General features: G+C 40.6%; 1 protein-coding gene across 1 annotated transcript in view; it reads left to right on the top strand.

Annotated features, from left to right (window-relative positions):
* Positions 1-1,151: 1,151 nt before the first annotated feature.
* Positions 1,152-19,837, top strand: part of MMP20 (matrix metallopeptidase 20) — a 49,799-nt gene continuing 31,113 nt past the window's right edge. The window contains exons 1-5 of the mRNA XM_001153208.6: positions 1,152-1,277; positions 9,413-9,660; positions 14,577-14,725; positions 16,612-16,737; positions 17,535-17,696. Coding sequence (XP_001153208.3) covers positions 1,152-1,277; positions 9,413-9,660; positions 14,577-14,725; positions 16,612-16,737; positions 17,535-17,696 — 811 coding nt within the window. The remainder of the gene's footprint in view (positions 1,278-9,412; positions 9,661-14,576; positions 14,726-16,611; positions 16,738-17,534; positions 17,697-19,837) is intronic.

The raw sequence follows: 19,837 nt of genomic DNA, 5'->3' as shown, positions 1-19,837 counted from the left end.
TACACTAGATACCACACATTGGCTGTAACTCCACCACCTTCTCTTCCATGCAAAGAAAGCATATCAAAATGCAACAGAGTGAGAAAGACTATAGGAATTCACTGTATTCACTATAGGAATAACCTTGAATCTAGTCTAAAATCAAAATTAGGATTTGAATCCACATCTAATGGATGCCAAGTGGTGCTTGCAGATGTCATGCTATATGTGTTACTCCATAACACTGAAAAGTTTATACATAGTAGTAGTATTGTCAGTCTTTTGTAGATTAAAAGAAAACTTGATATTCAGAGATTAAATGACATACCCAACATCACACAGCTAGGAAATATCTTTTTAAATATTTAGTCTTGCTTTGTCTGACTCTAAGTGCTTTTCCCACCATATGACACCATTTCACCATATCATCTCTGGATCCAAATCCATCTTAATCAGACCCAGGAAAAACAATATGACTCCAATTAACCAGAGTGCCCAGAGATTGGGGAGTTCTGGCTACTGTTTTGGTTAACGAAGACGTAACTCTGGCCTTGATTCATCCAAAAGCTTTCTAACAGTTACCAGTTCACTTTCCACCCTAAGTCAGCACAGTATAATGTAATCTTGCCTTGATGATTCAGGATCTTATGTGTCTCAGAGCCGTCATTATGAACAGCAGTTGCTACTGAGAAATTTTGAAGTGAATGCAGGAGATACAGGCGATTGGGTTGAATGCGTGAGGAGTTTGGGATGACTTGGAGGACAAATTCAATTATACTGTAATCATCTTACTTTTCTGTAATCAGAATGGAAAAAAGCCCCCAGATGAAGACTAATCAAATGTTTCAGTTGAGTTGGGTTCAAATCAATCAAGTTTACTTCAATTTTTGTAACTAGCTGACCAACTTCATTAAAAGTGACTGTTTTTCTCCTTTTGCCACTTGGTAAATAACAAAAAAAAAATGAAGCTTTCCCTGATTCCTGTGTACAGTTGTGTTACCCCATCATCAGGGAGAGAAATGAGCTGTATAATTACTGTTTGAGACATGAATCATGCTTGCTCGGAGGGTCCAGACCTGTTTGACTCTATAAAAGGAGCTCAAGGTCGAAGTGCAAACGTGCACTGTCTGCCATCCCCCAGGCTGATATAATTACCAAGCTACTGTGAGGGGATGAAGGTGCTCCCTGCATCTGGCCTTGCTGTCTTCCTCATCATGGCTTTGAAGTTTTCCACTGCAGCCCCCTCCCTAGTTGCAGCCTCCCCCAGGACCTGGAGGAACAACTACCGCCTCGCACAGGTTTGTGAATTTTTGCCCAATTCCTTCTTGCTCCTCTGCCCTAGAAAACCTAAAAGGGCATAGTAAGAAAATAAGAAAAAAATTCTATTGTTCTTTTAAAATCATTTTATATAAGTCCATTGAAGTCTAACTGATGCTATCTTCTGTCCATCTGATTGGTGTCTGGTGCATATTAGGTGTACCTTGTTACATGACTGAATAAATACATGAGTATATATCTACCTAGCTATCTTGCTTCATAAAGAATTCCAGGTGGCTTGTGAAAACCATGCAATATAAAAGGAGCAAACAAGTACTTCCCGGGAATGATGTAGGAGGAAAAATAGAAGCAGAAAAATAAAAACCGAGGCATAATCCACACGCTAGAGGCAGGTTGTGAATTTAGTGCTAAGCTTTAGCAGTCACAACAAGGAGATTTCCTGTGTTTCCACTTTTTAAATGGCTCTTATATTCAAGGTAACCCTGATCAAAATTTAAAGTGGACTAAATTCTTCCTGGGTGCCAACCCACTTCTCATTTGAAGGCCTTTTCTCCCTAAAGCATATTCCCCAATGAAGTAAAAGTTTATGTACAAAGTACATAACAAAGTTTATGTAGTAAGTACAAAGTACAACGTTTATGTACTTAAACTTTGTGTATTTTCCTCTTTTGAGATCTCTCCTCTATGACTGCTGGAAAGGGTCTGATAGAAATGATCCATATTCAAATATTTCACAAAGACTGCTTGACTCAAAATGATTTCTACATATATATATATATATATATATATATATATATATATATATATGCTTCCAAGCGTGTTTTGTTTTTAAAAGAAGGGTGGCATCCCTAACCTAAAGAAATGGATGTCTACGGATGGAATTTCCAACATTAGTGAAAGATATGTAGAGGAAATGCTTTTGCACACAGGCCTCTCTTTCAAGAGTCTGCCAACATTACAGCACATCTGTGATCACCAGCTTCGCCTCAGGGCTGCTTTCCTGACTGCCAGGCTGCACCTGTGTACCGCTTGGCTGTCTGCATCGTAGAGCTGATTTGCACCCATGTGCAATGGCATGTCCCTACCGATTGTTTCTGCCACTCATCCTTATTAACTGGTCAGTTCCCCGGCCATACCAGTCATTAAACACTTAAATATCAGCCCCGCAGATGAACAGCACAGCTGATGCCCAGCACAACCATGTTGAACTGAACTTCTTTTGACTTCAGCCCACTTTTAGATGAACTAAATTCAAAATAACTCAGGATACTGGGATCCTTATTCAATTGTATTTTGTCCATGCCACCTAGCTTTAGGTGCCTTCTTCCCAAATGTAATTTTCCCTACCCTGTCCCATGCCACTGTGATTCTGAAACTAAAGAGGTTTTGTGACCTCCAGAAGGAGAGCCATGCTGAGGCCAGAATGGATCTGAGGTGTTGGGAGACCCCCCTTCTAATCCACAGTTCAGGAAAACTACAGTTGGCCCTGCCCCTTAGTTTACAGATTGTCTATGATTGCTTTTGTGCCACAATGGCAGAGGTTAGCCTAGAAACAAAGAATATTAATTATTGGTCCTTTGCAGAAAAAATTAGTCACCCCTGACCAGTCTATTAAGGAATAAGGCTAGACCAGCCAAGCACCAGTTTCATGGAAGACAGTTTTTCATGGACGTGGGAAGTAGGGGGCTGGAGGGGTGATGGTTTTGGGATGAAACTTTTCCACCTCAGATCATCAGGCATAAGATTCTCAAAAGAGCATGCAACCTAGGTCCCTCACATGTGCAGTTCACAATAGGGTTCTGCTCCTATGCGAATCTGATGACTCTGCTGATCTGACAGGAGGCAGAGCTCAGGAAGTAATGCTGGCCCGCCACTCACCTCCTGCTGTGGGGCCAGGTTCCTAACAGGCCACAGACTGGTTTCCGGGTGCAGCCCAGGAGCAGGGGACCCCTGGGCTAGACACTCTTGGGTGAAGTCATTCTTGCTATTCTAGCTGGTCAGGAGTCAGCTAGGCACATTTAGAAACAGTAGCATGGCCTGGGAATATTGGGGACCTTTAGTGATTCCTTACTTCTTCCTCTCCAAAATAAATCGACCCTTCTCTGTCTCCCTTATGACATACTCTCAGAAAGACCTTAGACCAAGGAGCAGGGAAACTTGTCCACATCTCCTCACCTGACACACAGCACCTTTGCCTGCAATGGCCCTGGTCCTCAGCTCTGGGCAGGGACACTCATCACTCCTTAGGAGCCTGGAATGATCTGGCCGAACCTCTAATGAGGATCACAATGACAAGAAAGAATTATTTAATAACATTCCACCTTATAATTTATAGAAACATTATATAACAACCTCATCAGCCTCATAAAATCACAAACAAAAGCAGTAAAATAGGCAGCATAAGTTCATGTATTGAATGCTTACAGCATGGCATATGCTGGAGAAATATGAGAGAATCAAACAAATCAAGCCCCTGTTCTTATGCTCCTTCCATGAGGATGAGGGAGCTGGTGGGAAGGTGCTGGGAGAAGATAAACAAGTCAACCAATGAGTGCACAAGATTGTTTCAGAAAGTGATCAGTGAGCCTGGAAAGAAGTTAATCAGGATGACAGAGAGTTGCTGACTGGGACAGTGGTCTGGTGAGGGAGTATTTTTAATGGCGTAGTCCAGGAAGGCCTCTCGGAGGAAGTGAACTTTGAGATGAACCTGAGCTGCATGAAAGAGCCAGTCACGTGAAGACCTGGAGATGGGGCAGTCCAGACGGAGGAAACAGCAGCTGCTTGGAATGCAATCATCAGGCCCATGTGACTAGAGCTCAGAGGTCAGGGAAGAGGGTCCCAGAGGAGTCCCAAGGACAGGTGAGGCCAGCAGGTCCTCTGGTGCCTGGTGGCCTGGGTCACGCTAAGCAGAGAGAGTGCTTAGGGATGCTCTCTTCTTGCTAAGTGATCTGTTAGGTCACTCGCTAAGAAAGAACAAATGGCTCCTGGAAACACCAGAGAGGCCACGTTTCCAAACACTATACACCTCTCCCTCCCCTAAAAAATCTACACTTGAAAAGATAAACAGCTTCTTGATTTATTTAATGTCCACTTGTGTCCTTTAAATTCTGATTTGCTAATTTGCCTAAATGCTTTGAAAATGGTAAGATGACTAAATGCTTACCTGTTCTCATAATCCAGGATTTTATTCTGGGTTTGTTTGTTTGTTAAACAAAATCAGTGTCAATATGACATTTAAAACATACTTTTTAAATTATGTTTAAAAATAAAAATTTTAACTACCACATTATTATGAACTCATAACTAAAGAAAATGAAAATACACACTGTTAATTCAGGTGTTTTTACTACCATTTTATTTTCTATGATAAAGACTTTTTAAAATTGTTACTGTCTTCAAAATGTGGTTTTTACTTTTCTAACTATTATGTCATAAGAAAATTTTGATTTTATACTGTTTTCATAACATCACTTTAAACAGTCAGAAATATTCCAGAATATGAGTTATAATTTATTTGACCATTTCCTTTAACAAATAGATTACTTCCATATGAATAAGGCTTCTATAAGCATCTTTGTACATCAAGCTAATTTAAACAATTATTTTTTCAGGATAGGTTTCCAGACATGGACTTAATGAGTAAAAGGGCATTTGAAAGTATTTTGTCACATTTAAAAGCATTCATATTGAGGACCTCATTGGATCCTCACACTCACGTAGCCAGTAGGGCAGAAACCACTCTATAGACGAGAAAACTGAAACCACAAGAAATTAAAAGAATTGCCCAAGCGTGTTAGTGACACAGCCTGGACTAGAACCTAGGATTTTTCAGACAGCTTTAAAAGTTCTCACAAATCTATTTGTGTGACTGTAAGGAACATGGCTGTGCTGCAGCCAAGCGGGCATAGGCCAAGGTAAACATCCGGCGTGACTCAGCGAGTTTAGGGTGCAGGCGTACATCTCCGCTTGTTATCACAGCCATGTAGCCATAACATGGGAAGGCCATCACTTAGCTCTAAGCCACTATTGTCTGTAAAAGGTATAATTGCCCTGCTGACATTGTACAGGAGTCCTCTCACCCAGAGAAATAGAGAGAGAGCCAAAGGTATCCATCTTGCAGGCGGGTAGGAGGGAGCCAGGAACCGGCTTGTGCCCAGAGAGAGAGAGAGTTAAGCTGCTGACCCTGAAGGGTGGGCCAGCCATGCAGATGTGTGTGGGAGCAGCCGGCTCAAGCAGCCAAAACAGGGCGGATAGTGTGAGAAAGCTGCTGATGAGAGAGCTGCTGAATAAAACCATATTCATCTGCCTATGCCCTCACCCCCTCCCTGAGGATTCTTTCAGCCATCTGCCACCCACCCATTCCCCTCAGACCTCAGCATGGGCTGGAACCTGACACTGAGCATGACATTTAGCGTAGTCGTGGCCCCAAACCTGACCCTGGAACCTGACAGTGACTTTGCCAAAAAAGAAAAATGTTGAGGAAATGTACCTTAAGTTTCACCCTGTCCTGGAGCGTACTTAAACTGAGTTTTAAACTCTTAAGTCTCAGGAAGGACACTAGGAAAATGCACTGAATGAGGGCTTGGAAGGGAGACCTAAGCTGCTAGCCTGCAGGAATGGAACCCCTGGCCTCCTGCACTTTTATCTGTCAGATACCGGAAGAGAAGTGGAGAGAGGACCACCTGATAATTGACCCAAAAATTCTACAATTTTAACAATGAGGAAGTGGGGAAGATTGGAGGGAAATGGGACAACTCTGGTGAATTATGAATTCTTTGTCCCAGTGCCAACATTAAGTGCTGAGCCAACATATGCAAGTGTCAGAGCATCACATGAAAGCAATTCTAAGTACACACCTAAGTGCCTGATAGAATATTGTGACAGTGAAAAGTATGCCAAAACCTTGTCGGTAACTTTAGCAAGAAAGTGCCCAGAGTTCTGAGCTCTCAGTACTTCAGGATATCTGATAATTCTTCAAGGAAACATACTTTCATATTTTGCCTAAAGAAAAAGAGCTCAAACATTAACTGAGCATCTACTCTGAGCCTAGAACTGAGTCAAACACAGGGTTTGCATCTGTGAAGGCAAAACGGTGCCTGACTGGAAGGAGGTTGCAAACAAGCAGGTGAGAGTGATAAGAAATTGGTAGGAAGTGATGGTTTATGGTGCAATGAGACAAGTGTTTTACTAGAACAAGAATCACATCTTATGGAAGCACCAACTAGGGAGAGATTTTGTTTATATCGCTGCAGTGATGAATTTTTGTTTTTAAGAAGGAATAGTTTCTAATTTTATTTTTACTTCATTAAAAGGTACTATTTCAATCCTGCCTATATGACCAGCCAGAAACCTTTTGTGCTCTAAGACTAACATCTTGTGCATATTTTAAAGAAACAAACAGCTGGTTATAAAAATTACGCAGGTTCATAGTAAAAAAAAAAAAAAGTAAAAACCCTATCTTTAAAAATATATCATCTTAAATCCATTATTAAGGTTTAACCACTGTTAGTCCCTTAGACTATATCTTTCATAATACTTTTCTATGATTCAGGGCCAGGATTAGTGTGAGACAACCAAAGCAGGAATGCATCCTGTATTTAAAATTTTGAAATTTTGTTTATCATGGATTTTTTTGGCATTTATTTTGTTTTTTTTAATTCTGCATTAAATTATGATTTATCTTGATTACGGAGTTTTTGGTAACCCACCACTGGCCTCATCTCAGCCCTGGTGATATGACTGGGATGGTGTGACTAGATACCACTTATGTTTATAAACATGGCTCCTGTTGTAATAGCAGTGGTAAACACGGCAAACATGTTTTCCACTTAATTTATCATGAGCATCTTCCCTTATATAACCTATTTTGTGAAACAAAAACTAGAATGTAGAGTGTAATACATAACCTAACAGGAGAAGAAAATATTTGAAATCAATGATCTCAGAGACACAGAGGACCTGGTCTTATACACGGAGCTTAACCCTGAGGAGTATAATTCAGACATTACCACAAGCATTATCACAGCATCAACTTGCACAGACAGGAACAATTCATCCCATCAACCTCATTTGCAAAAAAAAAAGATGAGAAATATCAGTACTTAAGGTGGTCTAACTAGAGACGGAATGGAACCAAATAGTCGCAGCTTTGTTTCAGAACACCTAGGCTAGGTTTCAGAGCCTGGGCACCCCATGTTCCCTCTCCCTTTTCCTCCTCTTGGCTTCTCATCTCACCTAAGGTTTTTACAAGGGACAACAATGGGGAAAGTGATCTTCTCTCACAAGAAGGGCAGGGAGTAAAGGATCAGCTGATCCTGCAGTGAAAAAATAGCGTACCCTCTCCAAACATGAGTGATACTTACTCCTTTTTATTTTTTCCCCAGCAGTAATGGTTCATGCTCATTGTAAAAACTTTTGGAATATAGGAAGGAATAAAGAATAAATTAAGTCATCTGTAATTTCATTACCCAGACATAATCAACATTAATATTCAGGCAGACTTCCTTTTATTATTGTATGTGTGTGCGTGTGTGTATATGCGTGTATATGTATGATTTATTCAGAAAATTATTATTATAACCTTATAAAGATTTCTCCTCTTCTTTTCTCAGTATATTGCCATTACATAAAGAGCATTCTTTCATACCATTAAATATTTATTTTTCAAAACTGATCTTAGTAGAGGCCTAGTACTGTCTCATATAAATATAGGATAATATATATAATAAATCCCCTGACATCAGACATTAAGGTTACTTCCAATTACTTATTATCTTTATATATATGTTAAAAATATGTGTGTATAATATGTAAGTAAACAATTTGCATAGTTTATATGTGGTAATATATGGTTAATATATAGGCTAATAATATGTAATTTATATCTAATAAATAAACATGTCTATACTATATAAATATAAAATTGTATATAATTAAATACAATCAGTGCTCTGTATCCATGGGATCTGTACACATGGAATCAAACAATTGTGGATTGAAAATATTCAGGAAAAAATCGACAGTTGCATCTGTTTCAGGGAAGACATGTTCAAAACAGACATTTTTTGGTAGCTTTTCCCTAAACAATACAGTATAACAACTATTTACATAGCATTTATATTATAGTACGTATTATAAGTAATTTAGAGATGATTTAAAGCATACAGGAGGCTGTACTTAAGTTGTATGCAAATATTATGCCATTTTATATCAGAGACTTGAGCATCTGTGGATTTAGGTACCTGAGAGAGGTCCTGGGACCAATTCCCCCATGGACATGAAAGGAGGACTGAACCCTTAGCTGCTCTTTGGTTATTTTCCTAAAATCAGCTGAGTAGGTGAAATTCCTGAGCCAAAGGCAGGCCTCAACCCTGTATTTGCATGCCCCTGCATCACTCATTTTACTCTAATCCCAGCCCTGAGTCATAGAAAAGTGTTTTGAACAATATATACTGAGGGGCTTTATGTGTTTTTGTGCAAATGAAAGCCTTATAATTTATGGCTTATTTTATTTGCTTCAAGAGACAAAGAGCCTTGCCTAGGAAAGTTGTCTCATGGAAACAAAATCCAGCCCACATACTAAACACATCTGAACTCATTAAAATCCTCAGCTGAAAAAAAGGTGGACCCTCTGCCTTTGTAAAGTATGAGAGGCTGGAATACAATGCCTTTAAGAGTTAAAAGCATACTGATCTTGCATTATGTACAATGGAAAGATGATACCAATAACTGTTTACCAAAGAAACCAGATAGCCTTTGTTTTGCAAATTGGGTGAAGAACTTCAGTGACAAATAAGTGATCCATGGAAATAATGTTCACATCAGCTTCCTTCCCTGAATTTTTTCCTTTTAAAAAAATTAGAAGCAAAAAGGCATATTTGTTATATTCATTGCATTGTAGAAAAACTATAAAATGCAGGTGGACAAAAGGAAATAATTAAATAATCTATAATCCCCACTACCCAAAACCAATCATCGTTAATAATTTGGAGTATAGCTAAGCTTTATGTATACAAATATGTCTACTTTTTTCATAAATGGGAAAATACTCTACACACTGCTTTTAATACATCAGGAATGCTGTCCCCTGCCTTACCTGAGCATGAGTATTTCCCAGACTACGCTGTAGACGCGTCAGCCTGCCTCTCCATTTCAGGCGTATCTTGACAAATATTACACAAATAAAGAAGGACACCAGATTGGTGAGATGGTTGCAAGAGGAAGCAATTCCATGATAAGGAAGATTAAGGAGCTACAAGCGTTCTTTGGCCTCCAAGTCACTGGGAAGTTAGACCAGACCACAATGAACGTGATCAAGAAGCCTCGCTGTGGAGTTCCTGATGTGGCCAATTATCGCCTCTTCCCTGGTGAACCCAAATGGAAAAAAAATATTTTGACATACAGGTAATGAGATCTAGTCTTTCCAAATTCAGAGAAAAACACCCTCTCTCTCTTTTTCCCTTTTCTTGAAAAAATATTTTCCTTCTCATCCGTATAAAAATCCTGACACCTCACAACCATAAGAATAAGAACTTTTTACATCCATCCATCAGGCAATGACAATGGGCAATTCACCAGAAAATATGGTCTTAGGATTATCATAATGACTGGCTATTTTAGGCATTCCAAACAATTTTACCAGCTAGAAACAACACAATTATCTTTAATCTAGTCTAGGATTAATGACCTGGCAGTACAAACCAGTTTTCTTAAAACAACCTGCTTAATGAGAAAGAAAAAAATAACCTACTAATAAAGTAATTTATTTCATTGATTCCAAAAATCTTTTATTGATGATTCAAGAAATGCATTCCATTTGAGGGTTATAAAGGTGAACAGGTCAACTTTCTTGACCTTAGGGAACTCACAGTCCTTTAAGGAGAGACAGACATGCAAACAGACAGCTGTAGCTCTGTGTGAAAAGTGCAAAAGCATAGCTCTAAGCAGTGAACTGTGGGACCACAGTTCACATGGACAGAGCTACCAAGTGGCCCAGGGACCAGCAGTAACATCTGAGCCTGATTCGAAGGCAAAGCAGAAGCAGTTCCACTCTCAGCCCCAAGCTCCCCTCACTCCCTCCCTGCCCTCTTTCTTCCCTCCCCTAATCCTCTGGCTTCATCCCTTATAAACCAAGGGGACACACCCAACCAGAACCTCTGTCCCTCCCTGCTGTGCTCAGGGTACGGAGTCTGGAATTCCCTCTCCCAGAGCCAGACCTGATTCTGGGAGCCAGCGCAGACTTCCTCCCCAGGTTGGTCCAACCAAGGGCAAACTATGTATGGTACCTGCCCCTCAGCCTGAGGTAGGGGTGGATGGTGCCTGCCTGCGTGGGCCTCATGCATGACAGATGGGTGCAGGTCAGAAAAGAAGAGTGGCCTCCACTCTTTGTGGTCCTGCCCCAGGCCTTGCACATGTAAGGAGTTTTCTAAGAAGAAAACCAGACCAAGCATATAGCAGCAGAGAGTGGACAGACTGGCATGTTGATGGGCAGCATTCCCACCACAAGTGCCTAGTGCATGCGGCTGCAGCAGAGGGTGCAGGAAGGGCAATGGCAGGAAATGAGCTGGAGGGGCAGCCTGAAGGGCAACTAGAGCGTGATGTCAAGGAGTTTGGACTTTATCCCCAGGGCGGTGGAGAGCCAGGCCAGGACCAGGATCAGATTTCGCTTTTAGGATGAGCACATCTAGATGATAACTGGAGATGGGGAAAGGCTGGACTCGTGCAATAGTCTAAGCAGTGGTATGGTAGAGCTGCCTCCTAATAGCTCACAGAAGCCAATCCTTAAAATGTCAGGAATTTTGCAGCCACTTGTTAAGCTCCCAAGAATTTTGTTAGCTGGTTGCTAAGAGAGCCATTGTTAAATTATATAAATTAACAATTAAATAAATCATATTAAATTACATTAAATAAATTAAATTTATTATATTAAATAAATTATATTAAATAAGTATATTATTTCATATTTATATTTATTATTAAAATATATTTTTGTAGTAATAAATAAAATACTATTTATTAATAATATATTATTAAAACATATTATTTTATAATAATAAATAAAATACATTATTTATTATTATATGTTATATTATTTAATATGTATAATTATTTAATAAATTACATTAAATTATATTAAATACATTATATTAAATAATTACATTAATATAATAAATTATATTAAATAAATTATATTAAAAATAAAGGTAATAAAAACATATTGCCTCCTATTTCACTACATTTTATTATTTTCTCTGTTCATGAGGCTATGTACATCTGTATAATCTGGGTGGTTCATTCATGCTCATCTCTTCACAATCTGGCATTCAGTGATGGTAAATTGGTAGCTTGAATTAGCCATAGTGAGAATATTTACAACACAGAAATCAGCAAGTCATACAAATCAAGGGGGTTTTTTTTTCTCCTTGTAGAGCCACCTGTTAACCTGTTCCAGCACACCAGTGAGTCCATTTGATCAAAGGAGGGGCCAGAATCCAGGGAACAGTCATGAATCCCCTAGGACACTTGTTACCTGCTATCAGCCAATAAATCCATAAGGTGGCAGGCTGAACAAAAAAATCAAAGCAATTGGGGGAGAAAAACCTCATGGGAGTTGAACACAAAAGTGATTCTGAAATAGTAAGAATAAGACAAGGAAAATGTGTACGCGTCGACAGAGTCTTTTCATAGTTTTCTTAAAGTAAACTGTGTTCTGGAATTTTAGTCCATGACTATGTACAACAAAGACAAGAAGCATGGGTCAAGATAATGTGATGCTTAGGGAAGTATAATATTCTTGTGATAAGCTGGGCAGTCTTAAAACCCCCTCAACACACACATTGCCTATCCACTCTTGCTCCCCAATAACTCTACCATCGCCTCCCCATGAAAAAGGACACTAGAGGCTATCACAGTACTCTGCCTGTGTAGCTACTGACTTTCAGAATAACTTCTTACAACATAACCCAGAGGATTACAAAAGGGAAAAAAATACAGCATAGTGCTTATATGCATAAGCTTTGGAGTCAGACAGAACTGGGCTCAAACCTGACTAATCATAACATGTAGATGATGATGATGATCTTCCTCTTAGGGGTCGAAGTGAGGATTAGATAAATGCCACATTAAAAAGTGCATACAGCAACAGCACATAGTGTGACTTCAAAGAATATTGGCTAGTATTACTATTGCTTTATCAAGCTCCAGACCCTGATTCGGGGATCCCTTTTTCCATGTTCTCTTCTTCTCTGGTGCTATCCCTCTCTCCTTCCTTGTCTTCTCCAGGCCAACACACAAAGTCAGCTCAAAGATATGGCTGACTTACCAAAAATGTGAGGGCATGTCAAAGTACTAAGTCCACCTAGTTGTGATAAATTGCAGACTCATATTATGCAGTGGGCTTGGCATATTTTGAAAGCATTAAATAGTCCCTTTAAGGGTCTATCTGGTATCCCCCTTCAATTCTATAGCTCTCTTCGTTTGGCCCCAAACCTGGGGTTAAAGAGCTCCTTGTTCCTTCCCTCTCAAGTCCTGAATTGAGCTATTTGCTATCCATTCTGTGGGCACAGTCCTTTCATTTGGGACCCTAGGATTACTGCTGTTGGTTTCTCATTGAAATTGCACCATCTGCATTATAATAACCTAAGATACCTTTCAAAACACAGATTTCTGGATCATACCTGTATTTTTAACAAGCTTCCTAGGTAATTATCACAGGTCCTAAACTTCGAGAGCCACCGAGTGGGCCCTAAAACAGCTAGCTTTAATTCTTTAATTCATTCATTTATTTATCAAGCAATTGCTAAGCATCTGCTATGTGCAAGGCACTAAACTAGGAACTAGAGAGAGAGAGAGAAAGTAGGGCCGGTCCCTGCTCATGGGGTTGGCTCTCACAGACACAGCTTCTCACTTTGCATCATATTCCAGCCCAGCCCAAGGTCTCGGGTAGAAGTTGCCCTCCCTGCCTTTCCTTTGTGTGCTGCCAGAAATCCCCATACCCTGGGCTTCAGAGCAGAAAGTTCTAACAATCACCAACTCTGACTCCACCCACAGTCCAAAAAGCACTACATTTTTCTGCCTTCAGGTGTCATTGTCACACCAGTAATTGCTGAAAGGCTCACCCTTTTTTCAGTTCCAGTGAGCCTCCGTTTTTAAAGCTAGCCCTTCCTCTTTAAGAATGTATTATTTTGGGCTGGGGGCAGTAGCTCACGCCTGTAATCCGAGCACTTTGGGAGGCTGAGGAGGGCGGATCACCTGAGGTCAGCAGTTCAAGACCAGCCTGGCCAACATGGTGAAATCCCGTCTCCACCAAAAATATAAAAATTAGCCCGGCGTGGTGGCAGGCGCCTATAATCCCAGCTACTCAGGAGGCTGAGGCAGGAGAATCAATTGAACCTGGGAGGCAGTGGTTGCAGTGAGCAGAGATCATGCCATTGCACTCCAGCCTGGGCGACAAGAGCAAAACTCCATCTCAAAAAAAAAAAAAGAAAGAAAGAAAAGAAAAAGAAAAAAGAAAAGAATGCATTATTCTGAGGGAAAAAAAACCTTCCCCAATAGCCCTGGGGAAATTCTGAGGAGCTTTGAATAAGAATTAGCAAAACTTCAAAACTCCACATTTCTATTTTTTATAATTGAAAACATCCACTCCCTTTGGGGAAAAAGAGGTCCTCTCTCAATGAAAACGACTTTAAGAAAAATTGACTACTTACTACCTGTAACATTTCACAAGTTTTATTTATCTTATTTATTTATTTAATTATTTTTGAGTGAAGTCTCACTGTGTCACCCAGGCTGGAGTGCAGTCACCCGATCTTGGCTCACTGCAACCTCCACTTCCCAGGTTCAAATGATTCTTCTGCCTCAGCCTCCCAAGTAACTGGGACTACAGGTTTGCACCACCACGCCCAGCTAATTTTTGTATTTTTAGTAGAGATGGGGTTTCACCATCTTGGCTAGGCTGATCTCGAACTCTTGACCTCAAATGATCCTCCCACCTCAGCCTTCCAAAGTGCTGGGATTATAGGCGTGAGCCACTGTGCCCAGCCACAAATTTTATTCTTTTAATTCGGTGGTAGTATAATAACAATGAAAGCTAAATGGTTTCAGTACTGGATTATCCCAACTGTCTCTCATCTCTCCCTTTCATTTGTCTTGTTGTTTCATATGCAGAAATTTAACATATAATAAAGCAAAATAAGAATTATTATTTCAGAGAAAAATCTAAGTTGTAGATTTACATTTAACATTTTTTTAATACAACATATAATTCTTGCTTTCTTCAGAGCAGTTACTGAAAAGAAAACATGTTCCTTCCGTTTTCACAGAATATCTAAATACACACCTTCCATGAGTTCTGTCGAGGTGGACAAAGCAGTGGAGATGGCCTTGCAGGCCTGGAGTAGCGCCGTCCCTCTGAGCTTTGTCAGAATAAACTCAGGAGAAGCGGATATTATGATATCTTTTGAAAATGGAGGTATTGTGGTACTTGGATTCCATCTACTAATTCAAAGGAGAGTTGTCCCAATACTGTTCCTTCTACATCTTTAATTCGAGTGATCACACACTCCTCCTTCACACAGTGCTGTGATGGGCCAAGGCCAAGACCATGGCAAAGCCATGACCTTCATCTGGCCGGAAAATAGAACCAAAGGAGTTCTTAGCATATCTTGTCATCATCAGACACAGCTGTAGAGTAGTTTCACTGTAACAAACTTTCATTATGACTTTGCCCCACTAGGGGACAAATTCTTGCAGATTTTGCTTTCCCATTAGCCACATGACCTCATCCATTCCCATGATAGTGTTTATCACTTATATAACCACTTCCATATTAGCCAAGGATATCCTACCATGAATCCTCACTGAAGCAAATACCTTCCACAGTGACCTTGAAGCAGCTTTCCCCCTGCAGCAATGGTTAGGAAAGTGTCGTTTCTGTCTTGCCCACACTTGCAGACCACCTTCTGGGAGATATGCAAGAGGTCTGCCTCCAACTTTCCCACTTCTTCTCCATTCCATTGCTCACCCTGGTAAGGAGTAGAGGCGTAAGTTTGTGCAGGGAGTGGTGAGAGCTCTGAGCCCTTTTCAGGGAAGCAAGTCTAGGAAATAGATAAAGGGAGGGCCAAATGGCTCATAAAATTTCTTTTCCTTCTCAGCTTCCTAATAGTCAGGGTGAAAGCTACTACCTATTCCCCTCCTCAGATAACATTTCTAGTGTCCTTGTCATTTCAAGCCCAGATCTTAATTTTAATCTGATGTCACTGGGGGGAAAACATGCTTAGGAGCTAGGAAAAAGAAGATCAAGCAAGTCCTGAGAATAAAGCCTTTAGAAATGGCCCTGGGCGTGACCTGGCCCAGGTTATGTCCTATTCCTCCCAGAAGACAAAGGCCACCCCTGGTGAAGTGGCAGGGAAAGCAGTGTGACTCGGGGTAGCTTTGAAGGCCAAGGAATGAATGTCTGGCTCTCTCTTGATCTTTCAAGCTTACAGTCTGTCCCCTAATACACAAGCCAACCAGGGACTGTGCTGCCATTGCATGAAGTCCTCGGTGTGTGCACCTGAGTAGACTGCATTTCACTGAAACCTGAGAAATGGCATACCAGAACTTTGTTCTGTCGGCTTTTAAAAAAAACAAAACTAAAACTGGGTATCCTTACTAAGATTTTTTTATGGTAAACTATATCCCTCATTTTGTTCTTCCTCCTCCTCTTCTATTAAATTTGTAATGAATTGTTAGTTAAAATAGATAATTAAACAAAAACTTAAAAAGCTTTAAAAGTTAGGATTTTATAAACACCTTTATGACTTTCATATGTTTTCCACATGAAAGTATGTCAAAATTACAGAGAGATTTTTGACACTTCCTTAAACTGTACTGTGCTATAGAAACAGAAAGCACACACTTGTTCAAGTCACTATCACTGTCTCAGCTGAATCAAATTTGAAAGGTCATTCGGCTAACAGGTTCACATTCCAATCAGTGGAGTAGGTTTTGCTATCGAATGCCGCCCCCCCGCCGCCCCACCCCGCCCCGGTCGTTCTCCTTTTGTAATCTGTGGCACATGTAAAGTCCACAGTATCCTATGTGTCAGTTAACAGACGTCATGATAGCAACAATAACCTAAAACAGGTGTTTTTTTTATTGCTAATGCTTACTATCTTTGCAGTATGAATTAGCCTTTTTTATTTTTCAGTGGGCAGTTACTAATTGACAAATGAACTTCCCATTATAACAAATAAATACTGAAAAGTGAATTTAAGTGTCAATGCTACTCAAAATGTCCCTTTTCTGTAATATGATGTGCCCCTCAGAATTGCTAGAAGGACTCAATCCTGTTGGCCTTTCTCCCCACTTGTTTAGATCACGGGGATTCCTATCCATTCGATGGGCCTCGGGGGACTCTAGCCCATGCATTTGCTCCTGGAGAAGGCCTGGGAGGAGATACACATTTCGACAATGCTGAGAAGTGGACTATGGGAACGAATGGTATATATGCACAATTCACCATAACCTGGAAAATATTGTACCTTCTTCTGGGCTCCATCATGAAACCTTGAGGTTCAACGTCCCAAGCCACCCTTTAACTAGGGGGGCTGGCTAGGAAAAACAAGTAAGCCAAAAATCCAAAAGGGATCACATAAGGGAAAAAAATCCACCCCAAATTGTGTTGTAGACTTGTCTGATCTGTTTCATAGCATATCATCTGAAGAACCCTTCTCAACGCACTGCTCTCGTTTCCTTCAACAACCTAGTATTTATGATTTCTTACTTGTTCTTGGAAATGGGCTACATTCAGAAATGACCCAAGAGAATCAGTACTGTCCTGAGAAGTGTGTTGGGGATGGGAATAAAGTTTCCAGAATATCATACAGGTCATCTGGAAATCTTCAGTGTGAAACGTGTGGATCAAAAGGTGTAGGCTGTAATAGCAGGGAACTATTAAGGCATTAGTGGTCTAAATTTATGAATTATTGCCAAATAGCATTGCCACTGTTTGCTCCAAGGCTCTCCTTTATCAGTCTACCAAACATCACTGATGATGAATAAAATGGATTGATGTGCATTTCCGTCCTCCCCCACCCCCAACCCCCTTCTAGCCAAGGGGGGAAGAATTAAAGTCACCAAAGCTAAGTGCCAGAATAAGCTACCAACCTTTGAATAATCCAGTTAGGAAAAGGAGATGGGTTAACTGTAATGTGGGCATAAATTATACTATAAAGATGCAAGATGGAGAAAACAAAAACCTGTGTTGATACTGTTTTTTTCTCTCTCATATTGTCTAGGTTTTAATTTGTTTACCGTTGCTGCTCATGAATTTGGCCATGCCCTGGGCCTGGCCCATTCCACAGACCCATCAGCACTGATGTACCCAACTTATAAGTACAAGAATCCCTATGGATTCCACCTCCCCAAAGATGATGTGAAAGGGATCCAGGCATTATATGGTAAGATTATTACCTTCTTTGATGACTAACCCTGAAATTGGCAGGCATTCAGTCTCCGAATTGAAGAAAGTGCATTTTATCTGCATTGGTAAAGATCAATCTAGAAACCATAGCCCCAAATATGCCTTCTTGTGAAGAGCTGATTTGCTAGTTATAAATATGTGTGTGATGTGTGATTAAATTTTGCATCTTTCCTTTACAGCATATTAGTCCTGGATAGCCTTAGAAAATATAGTCATTTGTCTGTTTGTTTGTGTTTTTCCTTTGAGTGCAGGTTAGAATTTACACATTGGGAGAGGATGGATATAGTTTATAGTTCATGTATGTGGTGCTTACCCATTTGCAGATAAGTGACCTTATCTCCCTAAAAATAGCAATCATGATTAAAATAACTCTGCGCCCAGTCATGTAGCCGATCTGCAGTTTACAAAACAGGTTCATGTGTGTAGTCTTACACCAGCCTCACAACCAACCTGTGGGGTGTGAAGTGTTTTCCTCATTTGATAGCTGAGAAAGCTGAGGTTTGAAGACAGTAAGTATCCTAAGATATCCTAAGATAAGTTATCTCAAGTATTAATATTCTTCCAAAAGGTAATAAGGGATTATTAGAAACTCTGTATCCAATTTTCCTTAAGGGAAAAACAAACCAATTAATCCATCAGAAGGAATCTTGAAACATCCTTAGACCTTGACAATTTTTCTTTAATGGATAAAAGGCAAAAAGATCTAGGAAATTGCTTTTCCCTTGAGCCCTGGAGACCTGGTTATTAGGCTTCTGATTATCAGAGCCTCTCCCCATCTTCTCAGTGCCGAGAGACCCAGATCCCCCAACAGCTTCCTGGGGTGCTAGGAATCTGGCCCCAGGGGATCTGGAGGGTGGGAAGCCCAGAAATGCGCACACCATTCAAAATCGGTCAGATTTCACCTGAGGCACAAAAGATAAATTTCATCCCAAGAAGCTTTCAGCCAGCTCTATCTATTTCCAGGAGGGGGAAAGCACCAGATCTGCCTGACCCTTGAGGGACAGGAAAAATGCTGTGAATGTCTCCATGTCACAAACTCAGCTCCAGAGCCTTGGTGGCAGTGTTCCAATGGGAAGCGATTCCTGTGGGCCACCGAGAAGGGCTGAGCTCAAACACTTGCCTTTAGAGGTCCTTGTGCCCTGGAAAGTCACTGCCTTCGGATGGCCACTGTCACTCAGCCAGGAGGCAAAGCACATATTTTGGCATAGCTATTATGACACAGGTGAACAAAATGTGAAAACGTGGGTTTATGTTACAAGGGAGCATTCATATCACCCACCCGATCGTTTGCCGCTGCTGACCCTCTCCAATTTCCAGCTTCGATATTCTCCCAAAGCCTCACCCCGCCTCTGATCTTCGCCTTGATGCTAACCCTACTCCATCCCTGATCTCAAACCTCATCTGACCCTTATCAGAGGCCTGAACCTTTCCCTTCCCTGTGCCTCATTCCTTCCCTGACTCTCACCTGTGATTATGACGAGGCTTCATCAAAGAGCAGGAACCTGCCAGAGGTGACAGTCCAAGCTGTGCAGGCTCATTCTTCTGGAGCTGGGACACAGTCCTGAGAGGTGCAGAGCAGGAGAGGAGACTCACTGATAGCTCTCGCAAGATTTGGGTCCATGTTTTCCAAGACGATCCACCAGAAGATACCTTTAAATAGCAAACACCTTCAGTGTACTTCAGTTTCACAAGAATTCGCTCAGTTTTTCCTGGATGCCGAGTAAAAGACAAAAGCACAGGGCAGGATGCCAAGGAGTCTATGAAAATAATAGGAAAACACACAAGAAAGTTTTCTTATTGAGAAAAAAAGAACTTAATTACAAACAAACAATCCATGCCAATTTTTAAATTACATTTCTAATTTGGAACACTTGTAGATATCAAAGAAGTTCTATAATAAAATAATAATCTTTAGAAGACTTACTATGTGCCAAGCACTCTGCTACCTGCTTTACAGGAATTATTTAATTCTCACAACAGCCTTCTGAGGTGAGTACTATTATTATCCCTCCCTTTTAACAAGTGAGGAAGCTGAGGCTTGCAAAGTTGAATAATGTGCCTCAAATCACACAGCTCAGCAACCAGGAGAGCCGGGACTCAAACCCATACCTGCCCTCA

Source organism: Pan troglodytes, chromosome 9 (assembly GCF_028858775.2).
Source record: "Pan troglodytes isolate AG18354 chromosome 9, NHGRI_mPanTro3-v2.0_pri, whole genome shotgun sequence".
Lineage (NCBI taxonomy): Eukaryota > Metazoa > Chordata > Mammalia > Primates > Hominidae > Pan > Pan troglodytes.
Note: the sequence above shows the minus strand (reverse complement) of the source record. Positions and strands in the feature narration are given on the sequence as shown.